General features: G+C 43.1%; 1 protein-coding gene across 4 annotated transcripts in view; it reads right to left on the reverse strand.

Moving 5' to 3' along the window:
• LRRC27 (leucine rich repeat containing 27) overlaps window positions 1-17,004 on the reverse strand; it is a 31,393-nt gene extending 14,389 nt beyond the window's left edge. For 2 of the 4 annotated variants that reach the window (XM_075757569.1, XM_075757567.1), the window contains exons 1-5: window positions 16,742-17,004; window positions 15,637-15,913; window positions 15,194-15,324; window positions 12,076-12,134; window positions 3,857-4,009 (exon numbers count right to left, since the gene is read on the reverse strand). In XM_075757569.1, coding sequence (XP_075613684.1) covers window positions 3,857-4,009; window positions 12,076-12,134; window positions 15,194-15,324; window positions 15,637-15,849 — 556 coding nt within the window. In that variant the 5' untranslated portion in view covers window positions 15,850-15,913; window positions 16,742-17,004. Of the gene's footprint in view, window positions 1-532; window positions 3,277-3,856; window positions 4,010-12,075; window positions 12,135-15,193; window positions 15,325-15,636; window positions 15,914-16,741 lie in introns of those variants that run through there. The other 2 variants (XR_012836263.1, XM_075757568.1) reach the window with 2 other exon arrangements.
• Window positions 17,005-17,292: the final 288 nt, after the last annotated feature.

A 17,292-nucleotide genomic window follows, 5' to 3' on the forward strand; every position in this document is an offset into this window, starting at 1 on the left:
TCTATTGTGTCTGAATTAAGCAGAATTGAGTGCAATCCCACATTCTTATCCAGACAAAAATCAGCAGAAAAAATGCTTCTGTTTGCTATTTTGAAGAATACTAACCAAATCCTCAAAATGTTCAAGACTGTGTACCACTGAAGGGGAGTTAAAACCCATAATAAATGACTAGAGTGTCTCAAGTATATTACGTGTTTATTCTGAAAGGAAGCGTATAACAATGTGTAAGGGAACCAGCTGCAATAGTCCACTCTACGATAGAAACAGCACACTGTTGTCAGACGCTGCTCTGGTTTTTTCCAAACAAAGCTCTCACTTCATGTACTAACTTGAAGAGTGATCAGCTTTAATTAATTCTAAATTGCTACTGCTGAGTATAGAAGGTGATCTCTGAAAAAGAATACTGGTTCAGCTCACACAGATAGATAAAATAAGCCTATTTTGACAGTCTGCACATCTTTAAGAGCCAAATCAAGAAAACCTCTCAGCTCCTGACCCCACCCCGTGTCAGGGTACGGTACGTAATGCCAGCTGTCCCGCAGATGAGTTCTGTGCAGGGGTTTTGCTCCTTTAGTCCAACATAAGAGAGACATGCCTTTGTTACTACCCTAAATATTTTACTTTAGGTAACAATTAAAAATGCTCAGATAAGCTAATTTCCTAATTGTAAAGGGGAGAATTCGTATCAGTAAGTACAGTAAGAATGTGTACTCTTCTGTGCAGAAGTTTTGCTTCAGTTTTGCACAATTTGCTTACTAAAACTCCACTTGAATGCCAGAGAAAGCTCAGTTTAATTGGACTGAAGCATGCCCATGTGTTTCAACCATGATCAGGATTTGTTACCAAAACACTCTGAAAGTCTACAAAAAGTACAGTTTTGAATATCCAAGAGCCACATTAGTTCTCATTGAAAATTACTGGTAAACGTTTGGCATTTTATTCCCACTCCCTAGTGTTTTTCCGATTTCGATTCTAAACGTTATTCTGCTGTTGATGGAAATACCAAGTGAACACCTACACTTGGCATTAGGCCTACGTCCAGAAAAACAAACATTAGCCTCAACCACGTTAAGCACAAATGAAACCAGGAGCTTTTTTCTCTTTCATTTTAGTACTCTGTAAACAAATGCACCAGTAAACATGACAGATTCTGCAGAAGGTACAGCAAAAAATAAGTTAAATGACTAGTGTATGTTCCTATATTAAAATGCTAGAATTTAACAGAAAAACTCCGAACTTAATGAAGCTCACCTGCTTCCATGGGCCACTGATCAGCTTACTAGCAAGGACATCTCTGATTTTTTTTCATAATGTTTAGCAATGGCCTGTTCTGATCCCTGTGGCAGGGGTAATTTTGTGAAGCACAGAAATTTGGGGTTCAAGCTCTATCGTTATGAGTACATTAAAAATTAAACTAGGACTGAATTTCTTAAGCAGTAAAATACATTTAAAAAAAGCAATCTTGCATCTTAAAAGGTCTATTTTAATGTATCACTGGTTTCCTTCTAAGACTCTCTAAAGTTCTCCAGATGATGAATTTAGACTAATTCTGATACGATGTGGCTTGAGGCAGGTATGAGGAACACTTTGTGCAGGCAGGTGCTGGGCTTGCCCACCTCTTCCAGCTAACTTTGTTCTTGACCTCCAATCGCTCTCATCTAGCATGATCCTTGTTTGAGGAGGTATTAAAATCAGCGTGCGGCTAACAAAACATGGTCTGAAACAAGCCTGGATTTAGATCTTCTGAGCAAACAGTTTAACTTGCCAGCCCACGAGCTACTTCCCTGCTCTAATACGTCACATGAATCTGCCTGCAGATTGCACACAAAGCAGTTCTCTTGCAAGCATAAAAGCCAAACTCAGGGGATAATACAGATGGTACGTGAGTCTAGAACTTCACTTGAGATCCTGATGACTTAAGATGTTAAGTAAGGAGATTTTTACATATTTTGCATGCTAAAATAAATGTCCACTAATATGGCAAAAATTATATACATGTTAAGCACTAGTAATGCAGCTAAAACTTGTCTATATAGACAAATGCACTGCTTGCTCTCAAGTCATGCTAAATTGTGGTGAAATTTGAAGGTAAATAAAAGGTTGGTAATCAAGCAACACTACTAGGGTATAATTTGTCTCAAATCAAGAACTATAAACAAGGTCTTAAAACACGAAGACAATAATCACATGAAGTTCTGGAAAAGCATGTGGTTCCCTTTAATGACATCACACATGGAATTGAGATGAATAAAAAAAAATTAGTCATTATCTTTACATCAGTATTTTGACTTCATTTTCAGTATCATGGTATTTTGAGCTGATATTTTTATATTTCACCATACTGCTTAGCATTTTAAGTGGCTCACCCATACTCTGAATTTACCGCATTCCTTTTAATGGTATCACATTTTAACACCCCTAATTCCAGTCTGATCCTAATGGTATCCACAGTAATTAGCCTTCATTACAGGAAAGCTTAAATATGAGGAGAGTTCTTCCATGGGAACATGCCCAGTATTTCTATTATTAATGACTTCTGGAATCTATCGGACCATAAATAATGCAAATGATGTTGCATCTTTTCCTCTCTGCTGACAACTTCTTAATTTTACCCTCCTAATGTAAATTTATAACTGCAATACTGTGGAAACAAAGGAGAAAGAGTGATAAAGAGCAAATTGTGCTTGTCTTTGAAGAATGTGAGCTGAAACACAATATGAAAACACTGAAAACACTATCAGGCTTCTGGTATGCAGATGAACAATATCAAGCAGTTTGTAAAAATTAGGTACAGTGTACAGCGTATTTATAGTGCACTACATTTTTAAAAAGAAGTAGGTCTGTGCTTCAGTCTGTATACAAATTTGGTAATGATGTCCCCACCCTCCTTATGACACTTCCTCCATGTGTATTTTCATTTTGCTTTTGCCTCGTGCCAAAAAGCCGAGCAGACTGGTGACGCAGTCAGCAGAAAGCCCAGCCATGCCTCGCCACGGCAGAGCCCCTACCTGGAGACCAGGGGAAGATGGACAGTTGCCCTGCACGCACCAGGGTGAAGCCATTATCCACCAGCCTTCGGCAGCCCCCAGCACCGGCACCGGTCCTCTGTGCCCCACTGGAGCAGCACCGACTATTTCTGCTTTGCCCACCAGGCCTCTGATGGTGTCACTGGAAGCAATTCTGTAAGTGTGACTTCTTGGGTTTGACACCCACAGGAGGCTGTCACCAATCTCCTTAGTGTTTGCAGCAGTCTCTGTACCTGAACCAGACCATGTCCTGAAATATAAGCCACACTAACCCACCTGTAATTTTATCGGCTCCACCTTTTTTCTGTAAGCCAGGTACTAGATTTCCATTTTTTCCACATTCTTCTGCAAATTAAGTGTCCTCTTTCATTTTTCCTAATATCTCCAATTGCCCTCTGTCCCCTGTAAGATGCCACCTACCTGCATGCTTCTCCTCTCTGCTGTTATTCTGAAGTGCCTGGCATGCACACTAGCCATTTTTCACCTTAATCAAACTGCCCAACCTTCTGTTCGTGCTTCTTCTCCACTGATTCTGAAGACCAGCCCTGATGAAGATTTTGTCTTCTGTTTCTCTAGCCGCATCACATGTAATTAAGACTTCCTCTCATACAAATACAACCTCTTCTGCTCCACCTAGGGGGCTCAGATTCACCGTTTGATTTTTTATCACAACATTGAAGCCTTTCTTTTTCTGCATTTATTCTAGACGGCAATATCCCTTTCAGATGCAAAGCTGGACAACACCCATTTGTGAAAGAGCCCACGAGGAAAGCATCCCTTGGCTCGCACCTTTTTCAAAACAATTTACGGTAAATACTTTGCCAACATACCTGAAGTGGCTGGCTCCATACACAGCAGTTTTCCACTCCCAGAATCCCGAAGAAAGCACAGGATGGATTTTAATCCCTTTTGTATGACATCTTTAGGTGGAAATTCCAGGGGACAGTGTCTCAGATTTAAGGCTGTCAATGACGTTAAGTTTCCTGGGGGGGGGGGGGGGGGAAGTAATTTAGCCATCAGAGAATCATAGAACAGCCCAGGTTGGAAGGGACCTGAAAAGATCATCGGGCCCAACCTTTCAACGTTTTGAAAGATGGGTAAGTTTTCAAATATATGTAGCAGTTGAGTCAAAGGGAATGACTGGTATTTTCTGTGTTTATGATTTCTATGATAACTACCATCATTACATATGCAGATACCTTAAATTATTTATTTGGCCAAGCCTAGTGATTTTTAGTTTGCTGGTTTTAGAGCTACAAATAACTGATACTTTTATATATGCATAGTATTCCTAATACTGTAATACCTAAGATTATCACTGAATTCCTGACGGGCTATATTTCCCTTCTCCAATCTCAGGCTATCCTGGACAGACTAGGCTGAGCTGCATTGAGACGTCTGCTTTCTCCTTGAAAGGCACTCCTCAGAACGAGAATGTTATCGATTCGCTACGCTTAGCTAAGGCCACCTTCAGACTGAGAGTGGAAACCCCGAGTTTGTACCAGATGTATACAGAGCCAAACATACACATTTTATCACTTCCAAAACTTTTAATTGAAACTCAAACCTCCCATCTCCTCTGTCAAGCACTTCTGCCTTTCCCAGCAGGGGAACACATCTCTACCTGAGCCAGAGACGCAGCACACAACTGGCATGGATCTACCCCTGCATGACTTCAGCCACTTCATAGTTTGATTTCCGGGGTGTTTCACCTGAATTTGTATAAAACAGACCCCGTCATTCTTGTTGTGATTGTTTGCGTGCTGCTGCTTAACTTTTTTTGCCTTTATATTGTCCTGTTGCTTAACAGCTTTGCAGTATTTTCATGGTTTTTTAATTTGATTTTTAAAATTTTTAACTATTTAATTTCTCTCTCTAAGCAAATTGTTCTCCCCATTCAATATTAGTCTTGACAAAATGAACTTTCCCACAATAGCTTAGCTAATCAGTACAAGCCCCCAGCTGCTGTTCTTGTGCTTTTTACTCATAAAGGAATCTGTGGTGTTCATAAATCTGGTTTTTCCATATTAATTTTTTCATACAAAAGGAAAGGAATTAGATATTTTAATTAAAGTTGTCCTTCTTTTCTTTCTAGTGCATTGTTCCAATTTTCTACTTCTGAAATCATATGTATCGCTTCTCACTCCCAGCCTCACCGTTAGCTACTCTTGCCCAAGGAAACAAAGGGCCGCCATCTCTTGACGACAAACAAGAGACGGACATAAACCTTTGGCCTTCCAAGGGCTAACGAGTTTGTGCATCTCGCAGGCCTGCCGCAGCCTCCTGCTCATCTCAGAAGCAAAAGTACAGGCAGCACGGGTTACACATGTAACGGGAAGATGACAAGGGGGAGGGAGTCATGTCGTGGCCTGCCTGCTGTCTGCGAAATGGGAACAGAGTGCAAAATATGCACAATCAATTTTCGAAATCAGATTTGTGCTGATTATTTATGTTTGTAAATATTTATAAATTGTTTCATAGAAGTAAAATAAAATTAGCAATTTTCCCTTCCTAAGTTGATTTGCACAATTAAATAATACTTTCAGTCAGTTTTGATTCAAACAAAAGCACAACAGTTGAAATCTGTTAAATCTTTCAAAAAATAAATGTACTGAGTCTCTAAAAGAAAGGTGGTATCATATTTTGTCCAGATATTTATTTTAGATTGACATAGGGTTTATAATAATGTATTTAGGAAGTGCAGCATTGAAAACCACATAGACAATCCCAATCTAGTTAATCAGAATATATTTTTCATGTTGTGTTACTGGAGTCACACATTAAATCGCCATTCACAGCTTGACTGTACAGACTAATCTGCCTCACTTTCTACAGGTTGACGGCTTAAAATTCTGCCTTACTCATTACAGTATAAAATGGTGTATTTGCTCTTTTAAAATATTTTTGTAAAACCTTACTTGCAGAAATGACAAACACATTACTAATAGCACAGCTATTTGATTTTAAATTACCAGTAATTAAAGCTGAAAGGAATGTTACAAAACAAATTTTACAATGTGATTAACAACTCCATTTGACATTACTTCTCTAGAAATGTCAACTACAGCAATATTGACAAAGTAGACTTAAAAAAGAAAAAATAAGAACCAGCATGAGAGCAGCTGGAGGCAATGAGCAGCTGAAGCAGGTACTAGGGTTCTCCGGAAAGCTGGGCAGCACAACGGAGCTCTTCCAAGCATGACGATGGGGACAGCCACGGGGTCCTTCTGGGTCCCTTCTCTTGGGAGAGAGACTTGAGACCCAAGAGCAAATGGATTCGTCACACCAAGGAGACAGGCAGTCTGTACAACCTGCGGCACGTAAAACTACACACAGCTGCACAGAGAATTTACTGCAACGTCCTATTTCTGCCTCGGAACGCGGACTGTTCTCATCTCACTGAAATGGAGAACAAACGCACCTAAAACTTGCTTTTTTTCAACTACATTCCCACTTCTCATCATTTATCTGGTTTTTTGATCAGCCAGAGGGTACGAACTGACTGGTAACTTCTCGGTAGTGTAAGAAAAGTTGAGTTTTGCCATCCCCACACCAACAAAGTTACTTACTTGAGAGTTAAGGAAAATTCAGCTCAAATCTCAAAAAGCATTCAGAACTCTTTTTTCTCCCCACAGACCACAGCTGGAACTAGAACTCTCAAATTTTAATCAGAACTATTCCTTTGAAGTCTGCTAAAGTTGAACTCAAACTGAGAACCAATGAAAATCAGAACTGTCTGAATCATTATTCTGAAATTGCACTCAAATTGCAACTGAAGCGATTTAGAGAAACTGAATAGGAGTGGGACTGAAAAAACTATCTGTTGAAACCCTGGGGAAACACTTAGATGAAAATTTAACTGCACCACATGTGTACCACATGCTGGTGGCAAGGCAGACATGTTGCTGTTGTACGGGAAGTTCAGCGCGTGAGGGAGCGATGTGGCATCAGCCTGGCAACGTCTCGCAGACGGAGAAGAGTTCTGAGGGGAGGTCCGAAAAGAGGAATTACCGGGTACCACAGATCAAGGGAAGTGCCCCCGGCAGGCAAACTGGCCGAGAAACCCCCAAAAGCGCAAAGGAAGAATTACTTGACTACCAACTACAAATACACCAGACCAGCAGTGCTGGTAATTATGCTACAGAGTAACAAAAGGGCACAAAATTGAAAAACCGTGTTTATTGCACTGAGACTAAATATGCTGCTGTGCAATTACTGCTGTTGGTTTTGTGAAGAAATATATCCACAGAGCTCACAGATGACTGTCTCTCTGTCAAACAAGCAAGCACTCCCAATGCTCTAAACAATTCCATTGATTGCTGTCAATCCAGCATTGATGACAAGGAATGCTGAGGTTCGGAGGTTTAGCAAATTGACTGTATTCTAACAGTCTAAACCCAAAAGTTTGCTAAGTGAGCTACAATTACCAGAATGCCTTTTCATACAGTCGTGATTCACAAATTAGAAAATTACTTCAAATAATCAGAAGATATAAACGCAGAAAGGAAGAGCTACATTATTAACAAAGAGAAATGGCTTTGAAAATGCACCTTGTAAAAACTATTTGGGAATACAATTAGATTTAAAATAGTTTAGTATAAGAAATTGAATCTATTTTTAAACAGAAATGATCAAAATGAATCACATGGATGACATCAGTATTGGAAAAATGAAATCTCTTTTTTATCGTGCTGAAAATCACTCAGGTTTGAACATGATTTGAATGTGGTGGGGGAGTTACCAGGACATGCAGCTCCAGCTCGTGCTGCGTGATGCGGCAGCGTGCACTGACTTCACCTGCACGCCTGGGAGGAGGGCAAACTGGCACTCCACCTTTCAGCATCCTTTTCAAAATCATTCACTTAAATTTTAAACTGCAACACCTGCTGAGATTCTTCATGCTTTAGAATTGCTCCCAAATCATTCTAAAGAACACTTAGTTAGATACAGCAATAAAATTATCTAGCTCCTATGCAATGCTTTACAGCAAACTGAGGCGTGGGCAGTCCGTTGACTGACCCAAAGCCAGGTCACTCTCCAGCAGGCCACTGGCCGTCCTGGGAACAGAAGGCACCTATCCCAAGTTCCCCACAACACTGCCCAACGAGCGTGCAGTACGCTGCAGTTTGAGATAATTTTTGAAACATGTTGGCTAGCAATGAATTTTTCATCTTTGATAATTAAATTCAGAATACATGATAATTCAACAAAAATCAGGTGAACCAGTATAAACGCTCTAGGAACAGCCACTGGTGAATAACAAAACTGTTTTGTTACCATTCAGACTTCTGCTCCCCTTCCAAAGATTTTTCATTCATTGAACAAGTAGCTTTTAACAAAAAAAAAAAAAAAAGTTCAATGAATGAAGGCACACATTGCAAATTCATTCCAGATCTAGGTGAAAAACACACCCAAGAATCGAAGACTAACAGCTGAGACAGAGTTATCATGGATCATCCTCCAAAATCATCTCAGTTTACATTACAAACTTTTTGTTTAGTATGGATGATACCAGCGTCATAAAACTAGTAGTATTCTTACTATGAAAAGAGAAGACAAAGACTCGCAGCGCGACCACTGCAGGACAGTAACTCCAATTTCAGTTAGTGCCGATGCTGTCAGCATTAGCTCCTACTCTGTTTCTTAATACAGGTGGTTGTGATGGCAAGTGTACAGACAAGAGAGCAATAGGGAAGGGTAGGAGGAAGAGTGGGCTGGGAATTAGCTCATGAAACATGATTTTGTCAGAAAAAGCTGACTTGTCAAAACATGAGTGTTTTGTAAAAATACACTAGATTTTGACAACCCCTCACAATGTCACAGCACAATTCCCAGGTTTTCTCCCAGTTTGCCAGGTGGACTGCGTGGTGACCTCCTCAGGTCCCCGTGAGCAGAGAAGCCTGTGATGCAGGCTGCTGGGGACGCGCAGGGGCCTTGGAAGACCTGATGAGCACAGCTCCAATGCAGGGAAACGAGAAGCCTGTTGTAATCTGGATTAAGGCAATCCTTGCGTTACATCTGCCGTCCCTAGCTAAGGTTCAAACCACCGTGCCAGTCCAAGTCTCACACTGTCCACTGTGTAAGGAGTCAAGTCGGAAGCTGCTCAGCTGCTGTGGGGCAGAGGGAGGCACGGTTCTGCACATCATCTGTGTGTATGTATACACATACACACACTATCTGTATATATTACACAGTGGCAACTGTGGTATGTGCGACAACTAGGTGGCAACGCCATGCACATACAGGCGCTGTCAAGGGAACAGATCATCCAAGGAAAGACATATGGTAGGACAGCATCACCCCAGCACAACAACTCTGCCAGCCTTATCCAGCATCCCTGCGACTGTTACAAATACTGGAGGGGATGTGTGCAAGCGATTAAGGCAAATGATGATGAAAGTCCTGCTAGCAGAGCTGGCAGAGCAGACCAGCCTGGCCTGGGCCACCCCTGCTCCGTCAGGGTATCGCTGCACCACTCGCTAATGAGCGTACACACGACTTTGGGAAGCCTGGCTGCAGCCAGCCTCTGCAAATGCCTCCAGCCATCTGTCTTCACTGCACTGCTGCCCAACAAAACCTGCCCTGAAAAGCCTGCAGTGCTCTCTTCCAATTGCCGTGGCTCGAACAAAACCTCCAACACAGCAGGAATGCTGGCATCCCCTTTTTATGTACCTATCATCCACAGAGCCAGGAGAAATGGATAAATGTCACATATGGTAGGAAATCCCTCATCTCAGTACCAATTGGGAAACCTGTAACAATCGAAGCATTACAGTAGAAGAGAGTCCTGATCTAGGATCTGTCCAGAAAACAGCATTGCACGAAACACATTTTACTGCAGAAAGGCCAGCACACCAGCGGCCCATTCTGCTTGGAGAGACACAAAGATGTTTAAATCAGCAAATTATTTTTCTTTGATTCAGTCACTGTTCAGCTCAGGGTAGCAAAAGCAGAGTTATTCCAGGAACAGGCTGCCTCATGTGAAGCAGGAATCGAACAACTGATGTCCTCTGTCCATCCCCTGCCTGGGCTACCAGCCATTCCTTTCTAGCACCCAGATGGGCAACAGCAGGACTGCAGATGTCACCAAGTCCAGCTCCAGTTTGAGGCCACTTCCCTGCGCCCTCATATGCTTTGATCCCTCATTCAAAGCTCTGCTTCAAATAATTCTTCTAGGAGATACAACTCCACAGGAATAAGCCCAGCTTCAGGATGCAACCAAAAGCTAACCAGTGCAGCAGACTCGGTAGCGCATGTGAACTGTGAGTAAACGGCACCTGAACTGCAGACATCAGCTGTAGTTTTCTTCCCTACGCACGTATGAACCCACCATCAGGTCAGCCAGCGCAGAGCACACCCGCACCCTTCCCTCCCGCACGCTGGTTGTGAATGATTTGAGCACTGAGCTGGGAAAGGCCAGAGGGGATTCCGGCCTGAGCTGGGCGACAAGCCGGCCTCAAGCCCTGGGGCAGCAGGGCCCTGGAGCGCTCAAGAGTGCCGGGTCTGCGTGGCAGACCCCAGTGCCGGAAGCCTCAAAAAGGGACCGGCCCAGACTGCTCCAGAATAACTGCTAGGTGGAGAGCAAGAGGGTCAGTATTGCATCAGCAAGATTTTCTGCCCAAATCATCTGAGCTAAGGTACGGGGCTAGAACGGCTGTGATGTACGGGCATTTGCTGCTGTGCCTGGTTGCTTTCTTAACGCATTGCCCAAGGAGCAGGACAGAGCACACTTGCACAGCATTAAGCGTGAATAGCAAAGCTTTGTTAAAATAATAGAAAACTTAATAGTGCTTGGAAACACTCTTGGGCCTTAGAGTATGACTGCGTCACTAAACGGTCAGCTCGGTCCTCGAGATGCACATCTGCCTGCACCAGTCAGGGCTTCCAGGCAATGCCTGCACCTGGGCTGGAAACAACGGTGCCCCAGATCCACTGCAGGGGAGTTCTGCACGCTGCTGCACCCCATCTGGGACCAAAACAGTGTAACTGTACAGGAGAAGGTCGGGTTTTGCCAGCTGGCCTCAGTACTAGGGGACATCCCTGGATACACTTTATTTACTAGCAGAGAGCTCATGTCGGGGAGGGAGACAGGTGAGATACTTCATGTAGAGAGTACTTGAAAGTGAAAATGAATAAAATGGAGTCCAATGACGCACAGGAGCCAGCATGGTCCATCATAAGCAGCTGCAAAAATGTACGCCAAAGTGCAGTCTGAACATCAGGTACGTAAGCAGAAGGAAGCTAGGCCTAAATGAAATATTCTATTCTAGACGTGTGGCCATCTTCAGGTCAAGCCGTTTTTGGTGGCGTGAGCCCAGACTCCCGTGTAGCTCTGGAGGTTAGGCCCCCAGCTCTACGGCAAGGAGCCCCATGGCTCAGACAACATCAAACAGCGATAAAGTGGAGGGTGTCCCTGCCCGCAGCAGGGGGGTCGGAACTAGATGATCTTTAAGGTCCCTTCCAACCCAAACCATTCTATGATAAAGAACCCCAACACGCATGCTGTGAGGACTCTGAGAGCCCAAGGAGTCCTGACCGGACCATCCCAGGAATCCACGCAACCTGTTCTGTTTTTCTTAGCAACATTTGACTTGGAAATGCTTGTTATTCCAAAGTAGTAACTGCTAATGCAAAAAGAGTCACTAAAATGAAAGTAGAAACTGTAAAGACATCCTTAAGTGTAAGAAACAGCTGCAGAAGTTCTAATCACGTTTAGTTATATATGTCTTACTACACAGATGCCTGAGCTGTCTGACATCCAAGACATGTTTTTATGTCAGACTTAGTCAGAGAAACAATACTGAATATTTCTGACCAGAACACTACGGCCATTTTAATAAAATTTCCCCTTCTCATCAATGAAGGCAATAATTATAAAGTAATTTTTAATACTTTTAATATATAAGTAATTTTTCCCCCCTCTCATAGCACATGTTTGTGGTAAATTAAAACCATTCTTTAGATATCAAAGTATTTTAAAGTCTAACCACAGAATTAAACACTAAGAGCCAAAAAATATCTATGATATCTTCAAAAAAGGAGCACTTACCAAGCTCTGTGGGTAGCTCCTTTATAGGATTCCTTTCTAAAAGCAGAGTTTTCAATTGCCTTTTCAATAAAACAGAAAATAGTAACAACTGTAAGAACAAATTTCATTTAATTAAATAGAAACATAAGAATATTTTTCCTCCTTAACTTTTTTCTTGCTTTTGTTTCCTACTACAGAAGGGACTCCACAAGGCAAATCCACACTTCTCCATCACTAACATCGGTGCTGGAAACTAACACCCCCGAAGGTTTCTGATATGGCAACCTGAAGTTTGCATTTATGCCCATTTATTATATACTACTTCAATATTTAGTGTTTGATCTTTCTTTGCAAAGTCTGCTCATCACTTTAAAGTCTGATACTGAGTGTTCCAATTATAAACACATCATTTTCAGTTGTTTATAATTTTGCTGAGTTTCAACAGTTTGACTTGAGTGTGTTCCTCAGGCTAAATTTGAGCTAAAACTGCTCAGCCACTTTTGATAATGAGATTAGAAAGAAATATGCCCTATTTCTGTTTAATTTTGTCAACTCTTTTTTTTAAGAGCTCTAGTGTTCCTATTCTTGGAAGCAGCCTAGAAGCTTGGCATGGGTCACATACAACATTTATGACACTTATGACACATATAATTTTTTTTATGTATCTGAAAATCTGTTAACATTTAGACAAATCCTAAGCTTCTGAAAAAACGTCAGTATGCCTATGTGGAGAAAACAACTGGTGCTGTTCAGCAAGTAAAATGCCCGGAGTTGCTGAGTACACTGCTGTTTGAAGCGTCTCTGATGGGAACCTCTGGGCTACGGTACGTTAGGGATACAGGGACACTTTGTCCAAATGCAGGGATTTTGCCTCTTTTTTCTCCTTGCAGCACACAGCTGCTGACCCCCCAGGCAGCTATTCTGAAATAATACTTTACCCATTTCCTAATTTTTGACTGCTTCATTTTGCCATTTTAATAGAATTCTTTTAAATAGCTTTTAATATCCAGCAACTATCAGGTCAAATGATATTCTATAGACAGGTGTTGTACATACCATAAACGAAAAATCATCCTAACAGAAAAGTTAATGGGTTTTTATTTACTAGTGTTGCAATTTGACTTGTTTACTGTTAAAATTCAATAAAACAAACAAAGAAGAAAGCTTGGAAGTTTCTGTCATAATATTTCTTTACCTCTAAGAAAGAAAGACAAACCAAATATTTTGGCAGCTGCTCAACACTGGATTTACATTTGTGGCAATATTTTAAGATATTTCGATTCAATCAAAAAAATGAAAGCACCGTGTTCGCATTCTTGAAGCGGAGTACTGAACTCCCTTCAAAGCAAAAAGCTAAGTGAAAGCAACAGGCGAGTCCAGACTCTGAAACCCAAATTTCCCCGCAGTTTGAGGCGCTGGGGTACGCCAGGGTGATGCCGCTGCCTCAGAACCCTTCGGTGTTTGTGGCCCCGCACATGCAGAGCTGGGCCCTGTGCCACGGCAAATGCTCCTTCTTGGCAGCTCTTGCTTGAATGGAACCTCTATGACAACGGGGAACACGCCCTTGGGTGATCCTTGCCCGGCCATACATCCAGATCTCGCAGAGATTTCTGGAGCGAAAAGTGGTAGAGTGGTACTTTCCCTCGCTGCACCAGGAGCTAGACACCATTTCCACAACTGAGACGATGTTTCTGTTTGACCTGGAGATACTCTAAAAAGAGTATCTATTAAAATCAGTGAAAAGATTAATGAACAACTTGAATGGTCAATCGATCGCGCCCCAGACTAGCACAAGATTTCAATGAGCCTCTGCTGTTGATGAAAACTACATTTTTGGCTGCTCCTAAAAAAGGGTACCCAGAGAATTTCCAAACATCTTAAAATACAGCTTATGCTCCAACATGTAATAAGGGTAAAATGCAACTAAGTTATTCAGTGATTATTTGTGATGGGTGTTTTCTAAAAGCTGAGCTGCTGTTTGAAGTCAGTGGAAAAATACAAACGATAAAGCATAATACATGTAGGGACTAATGACCGACACATTATTTTTGAGGAAGATGCACACAATGTCTTAATCTCAAAGGATTTCAACCACTTATACAATGATGATCATATAATTTACAAACCATACTAAAATACTATCGGTCCTGTCCAATTTAAAAATAATATACAAAAGCTGTCTATAAAAGATTTGTAAACATCATTAAACTTGACATTTTTCAGCTATTTTTAGAGGCATAACCTTACTGTGTTTTTCTAATCAAAACTTGCATACATAATGATTCACAAACAAGTGATCTTAAAATACCTTTAAGCACCTTTTTTTCAATCACAAGATGCCATGACATTTGTTATTTTTTTTCCTTTGGAAAATTCTGTAGCATATACTGTTCAAGACTTGTCCTCTTTTCCTCCTTACCCACTCTTCACAGAAAGGCTTCTTTTAGAACCACAAGCGCAAGCAAACTGTCCCATGTTGGGGGTTTTTTCCCCCTTCCAGTAACAAAATAATTTCTTTGTCCCTGTTAATTACCATATATTGTGATCTGTGGTCTTCCAGAGTGAATGTCCAAGGACATTAAAAAAAATGGCCAGAACTTAGTTTTGGTGATCACAAGCACTTCTCAGGGTCACAGCAACATGGTGTGCTTTCTTTCTTGCACACTCCATCCAAATCAGTGACAACCGATTAATCCTTCCAACAGTTAATTCCATGTCAGACAACCATCAAAACCAGACTGATGGGTAACATTCTTTGACTAAACTGTCCTACGTTGTCACTTAGGAGTGACACAAGGTTTATAACTCTGTGGGTCCCCGTTTCACCTCACCTACAACACTGTAAAAACAGTCAACTACAGTCAATAAAATGAATATGGTGCAAACTTATGTGAAGACTAACAGGTCTTACGTTTCTAAAGTTAAAAGAGTTTAGAAGTTTGCTATGTAATATTAATTGGACCTTTCAGCTCATGTGAGTTTTAGTAAACAAAATTAAGCTTATTTACCACTCTTCTGCCCTGAGGTCAACGTCAAACAAAAGCATATAAAAGTCTGACTGTTAAAATGAAATTACAGTAAGGCAAATAGAAGACAAATACAATTGTTATTAAATTATCTGTATGACCAATGATCTTACCTGTGGTAACCGATTCCAGGGGGAAGAGCTTTAATCTTGTTATACCGGAGATCCAGCCAAACAAGATGTGGCAGCTTTTGAAATAAATCTTCAGGAATCATTGATATGACATTTCCTTCCAGATGAAGGTACTAAGAGAGAGAAACATAAACATGTTTTAAATCCAGAAAGATAGGGGCATGCAAAACGTCGAACGTGAAAACTGCTGTACGTTTTTGTGGAAAGAACACTGTTAAAGGGGATTAAAGGATACACAACTCTGTAAATTACACACTGAAGCAATTTATTTAAGGACTTGTTCTTAAAAAAAAATACCCAGGGATTAAAGATCATAGCTAAGAACCTGCAGCTTTTCCACTCATCTGACAAAGCAACTAGCCCTTAACTGCTCTGAGCTACACTTAAGGCAAGGGTATCAGAACTACCTGTAACAATTTACTCACCTTTATGTTGGGCAGTCTATATATTTCCCCAGTAAGATGCTTAATATTTTTTCTGCTGACATCAAGAGTACTTGAAGATAACAACAGACACTCTTCAACAGCTGTCTTGATCTCTTTTGATGAATTAGAACCAGACAAATTTCTCTTTTCGAGATGTTCTTCTCCAAAATTATCGCCGCTGCTGTTAAACTCTTTAGAATAGCTGTCATCCATTTGTCAGCAAGCCTGGAATACTGACTCAGTAATTCAAACTGATCAGCTGAAGGCAAGTCATGAGCTGAGAAAAACAACAATGTATTTTGGAAAGAGAACGTATACAAAGCAAGTTTTGGTTTTACATTCTTAATTTGCAGATTATCCCCAGTGCTATGTATTCCTTGTACAATATTGTATTTGTACAATACAAACCAGACAAATTGTTATTGTATAGATACACTTGTAATAATGATACAATTTATCATTATACATATTTGAAGGAACAGTAAATAATTGGCCTTTGTGGCTATGCGTCCCCCATACTGCATCACACGTAGGCTTGGCAGAAACACTGACATACACACATACATTAAATAATCTCCCTCCAGGCAGCGTGCTGTCCAGCCAAGTCTCCTGGATGCCCTCTGGGACTGGTCTCACACCTCCCTCTCCCGTTTCTACAAGCCCTTAGAGTGGCACTGGCACCGTATTGCCATACCTGGGAGGTACAGGGCGCCGGGCGGCCTTGGGGCCTTTCCCAGCTCAGTTCAAAGGACGCGGGTACCCCCAGGGCCGCTGCTGCGTCACCCGCAGGGAGCGCAGGCCCCAGGCGCCGCGGCCCGCCTGGCCCTCCTTTGCCCAGTGCCCGGCGCAGAGCGGCTGCAGGCGCCCGGGGTGGGGGAAGGACAGTGCCCTGTGCTCCAGCAAGCTGCAGACCCGCAGCTCCTCGCCCCGAACCACCCGGGCTCCCGGGCAGTCTCCCAGGCCTCACGACCTAAGAGTGCAGCTCTATCCATGGTAAAAAACAAGGCGAAGAGAAAACCCACTCTTTGTCGCAGTCTTTCCAATTTCTACTGATGCTCGCGGGTGCCAGGGTCCTGATCGGGTGCTTGGCTGCGCTCCTTTTTACCTCCAGGCCCGGGCTCGGCCTGCCCGACACGCACCGCTCCGCCGAACCTCGCCCGAGGCCTCCCTCAGCGTCGGGGCTCCAGACGCGAGTGGCCACGGGCCCGCGCCCCGAGGGTGCCCCGGCGGCGGTGGCACCCGCCCTGGCTGTGGCGGCCCTGCCGAGGCCGCTGCTCCAGGTGAGGGCGGCCGCCGCCGTGCCCGCGGGTTCTCCACGTCCCGGTGATGCCCCGCCGCGGGCACCGCACCGCACCGCACGCAGGCGCGGCCTCGGCCCCCCTCACGGCCCGCCCAGGCCGGCTCCGCACCGCCGCCCGCCCGCAGGAGGGCCGCGATCGGCACTTGGAGGCGCCGCTCGGCCGCCGCCTCGCCGGGCCCGCGTCTCCGCGGCAACGGGCAGGGCCGCCCGCCCCGGCCTGCAGCCACCCGCGGGTTTCGGGGCCGCCGCGCCTCCCTGGGGTGGCCCCGGCCGGCGGGGTGTTTGGGGACGGTAACCGGGACTGGGACGGACTGCCGGGGAACGTGTACCCGCGGGCTGTGAGGGCGGAGGGCTCG

Source organism: Balearica regulorum, chromosome 7 (genome assembly GCF_011004875.1).
Source record: "Balearica regulorum gibbericeps isolate bBalReg1 chromosome 7, bBalReg1.pri, whole genome shotgun sequence".
NCBI classification, from domain to species: Eukaryota; Metazoa; Chordata; class Aves; order Gruiformes; family Gruidae; genus Balearica; species Balearica regulorum.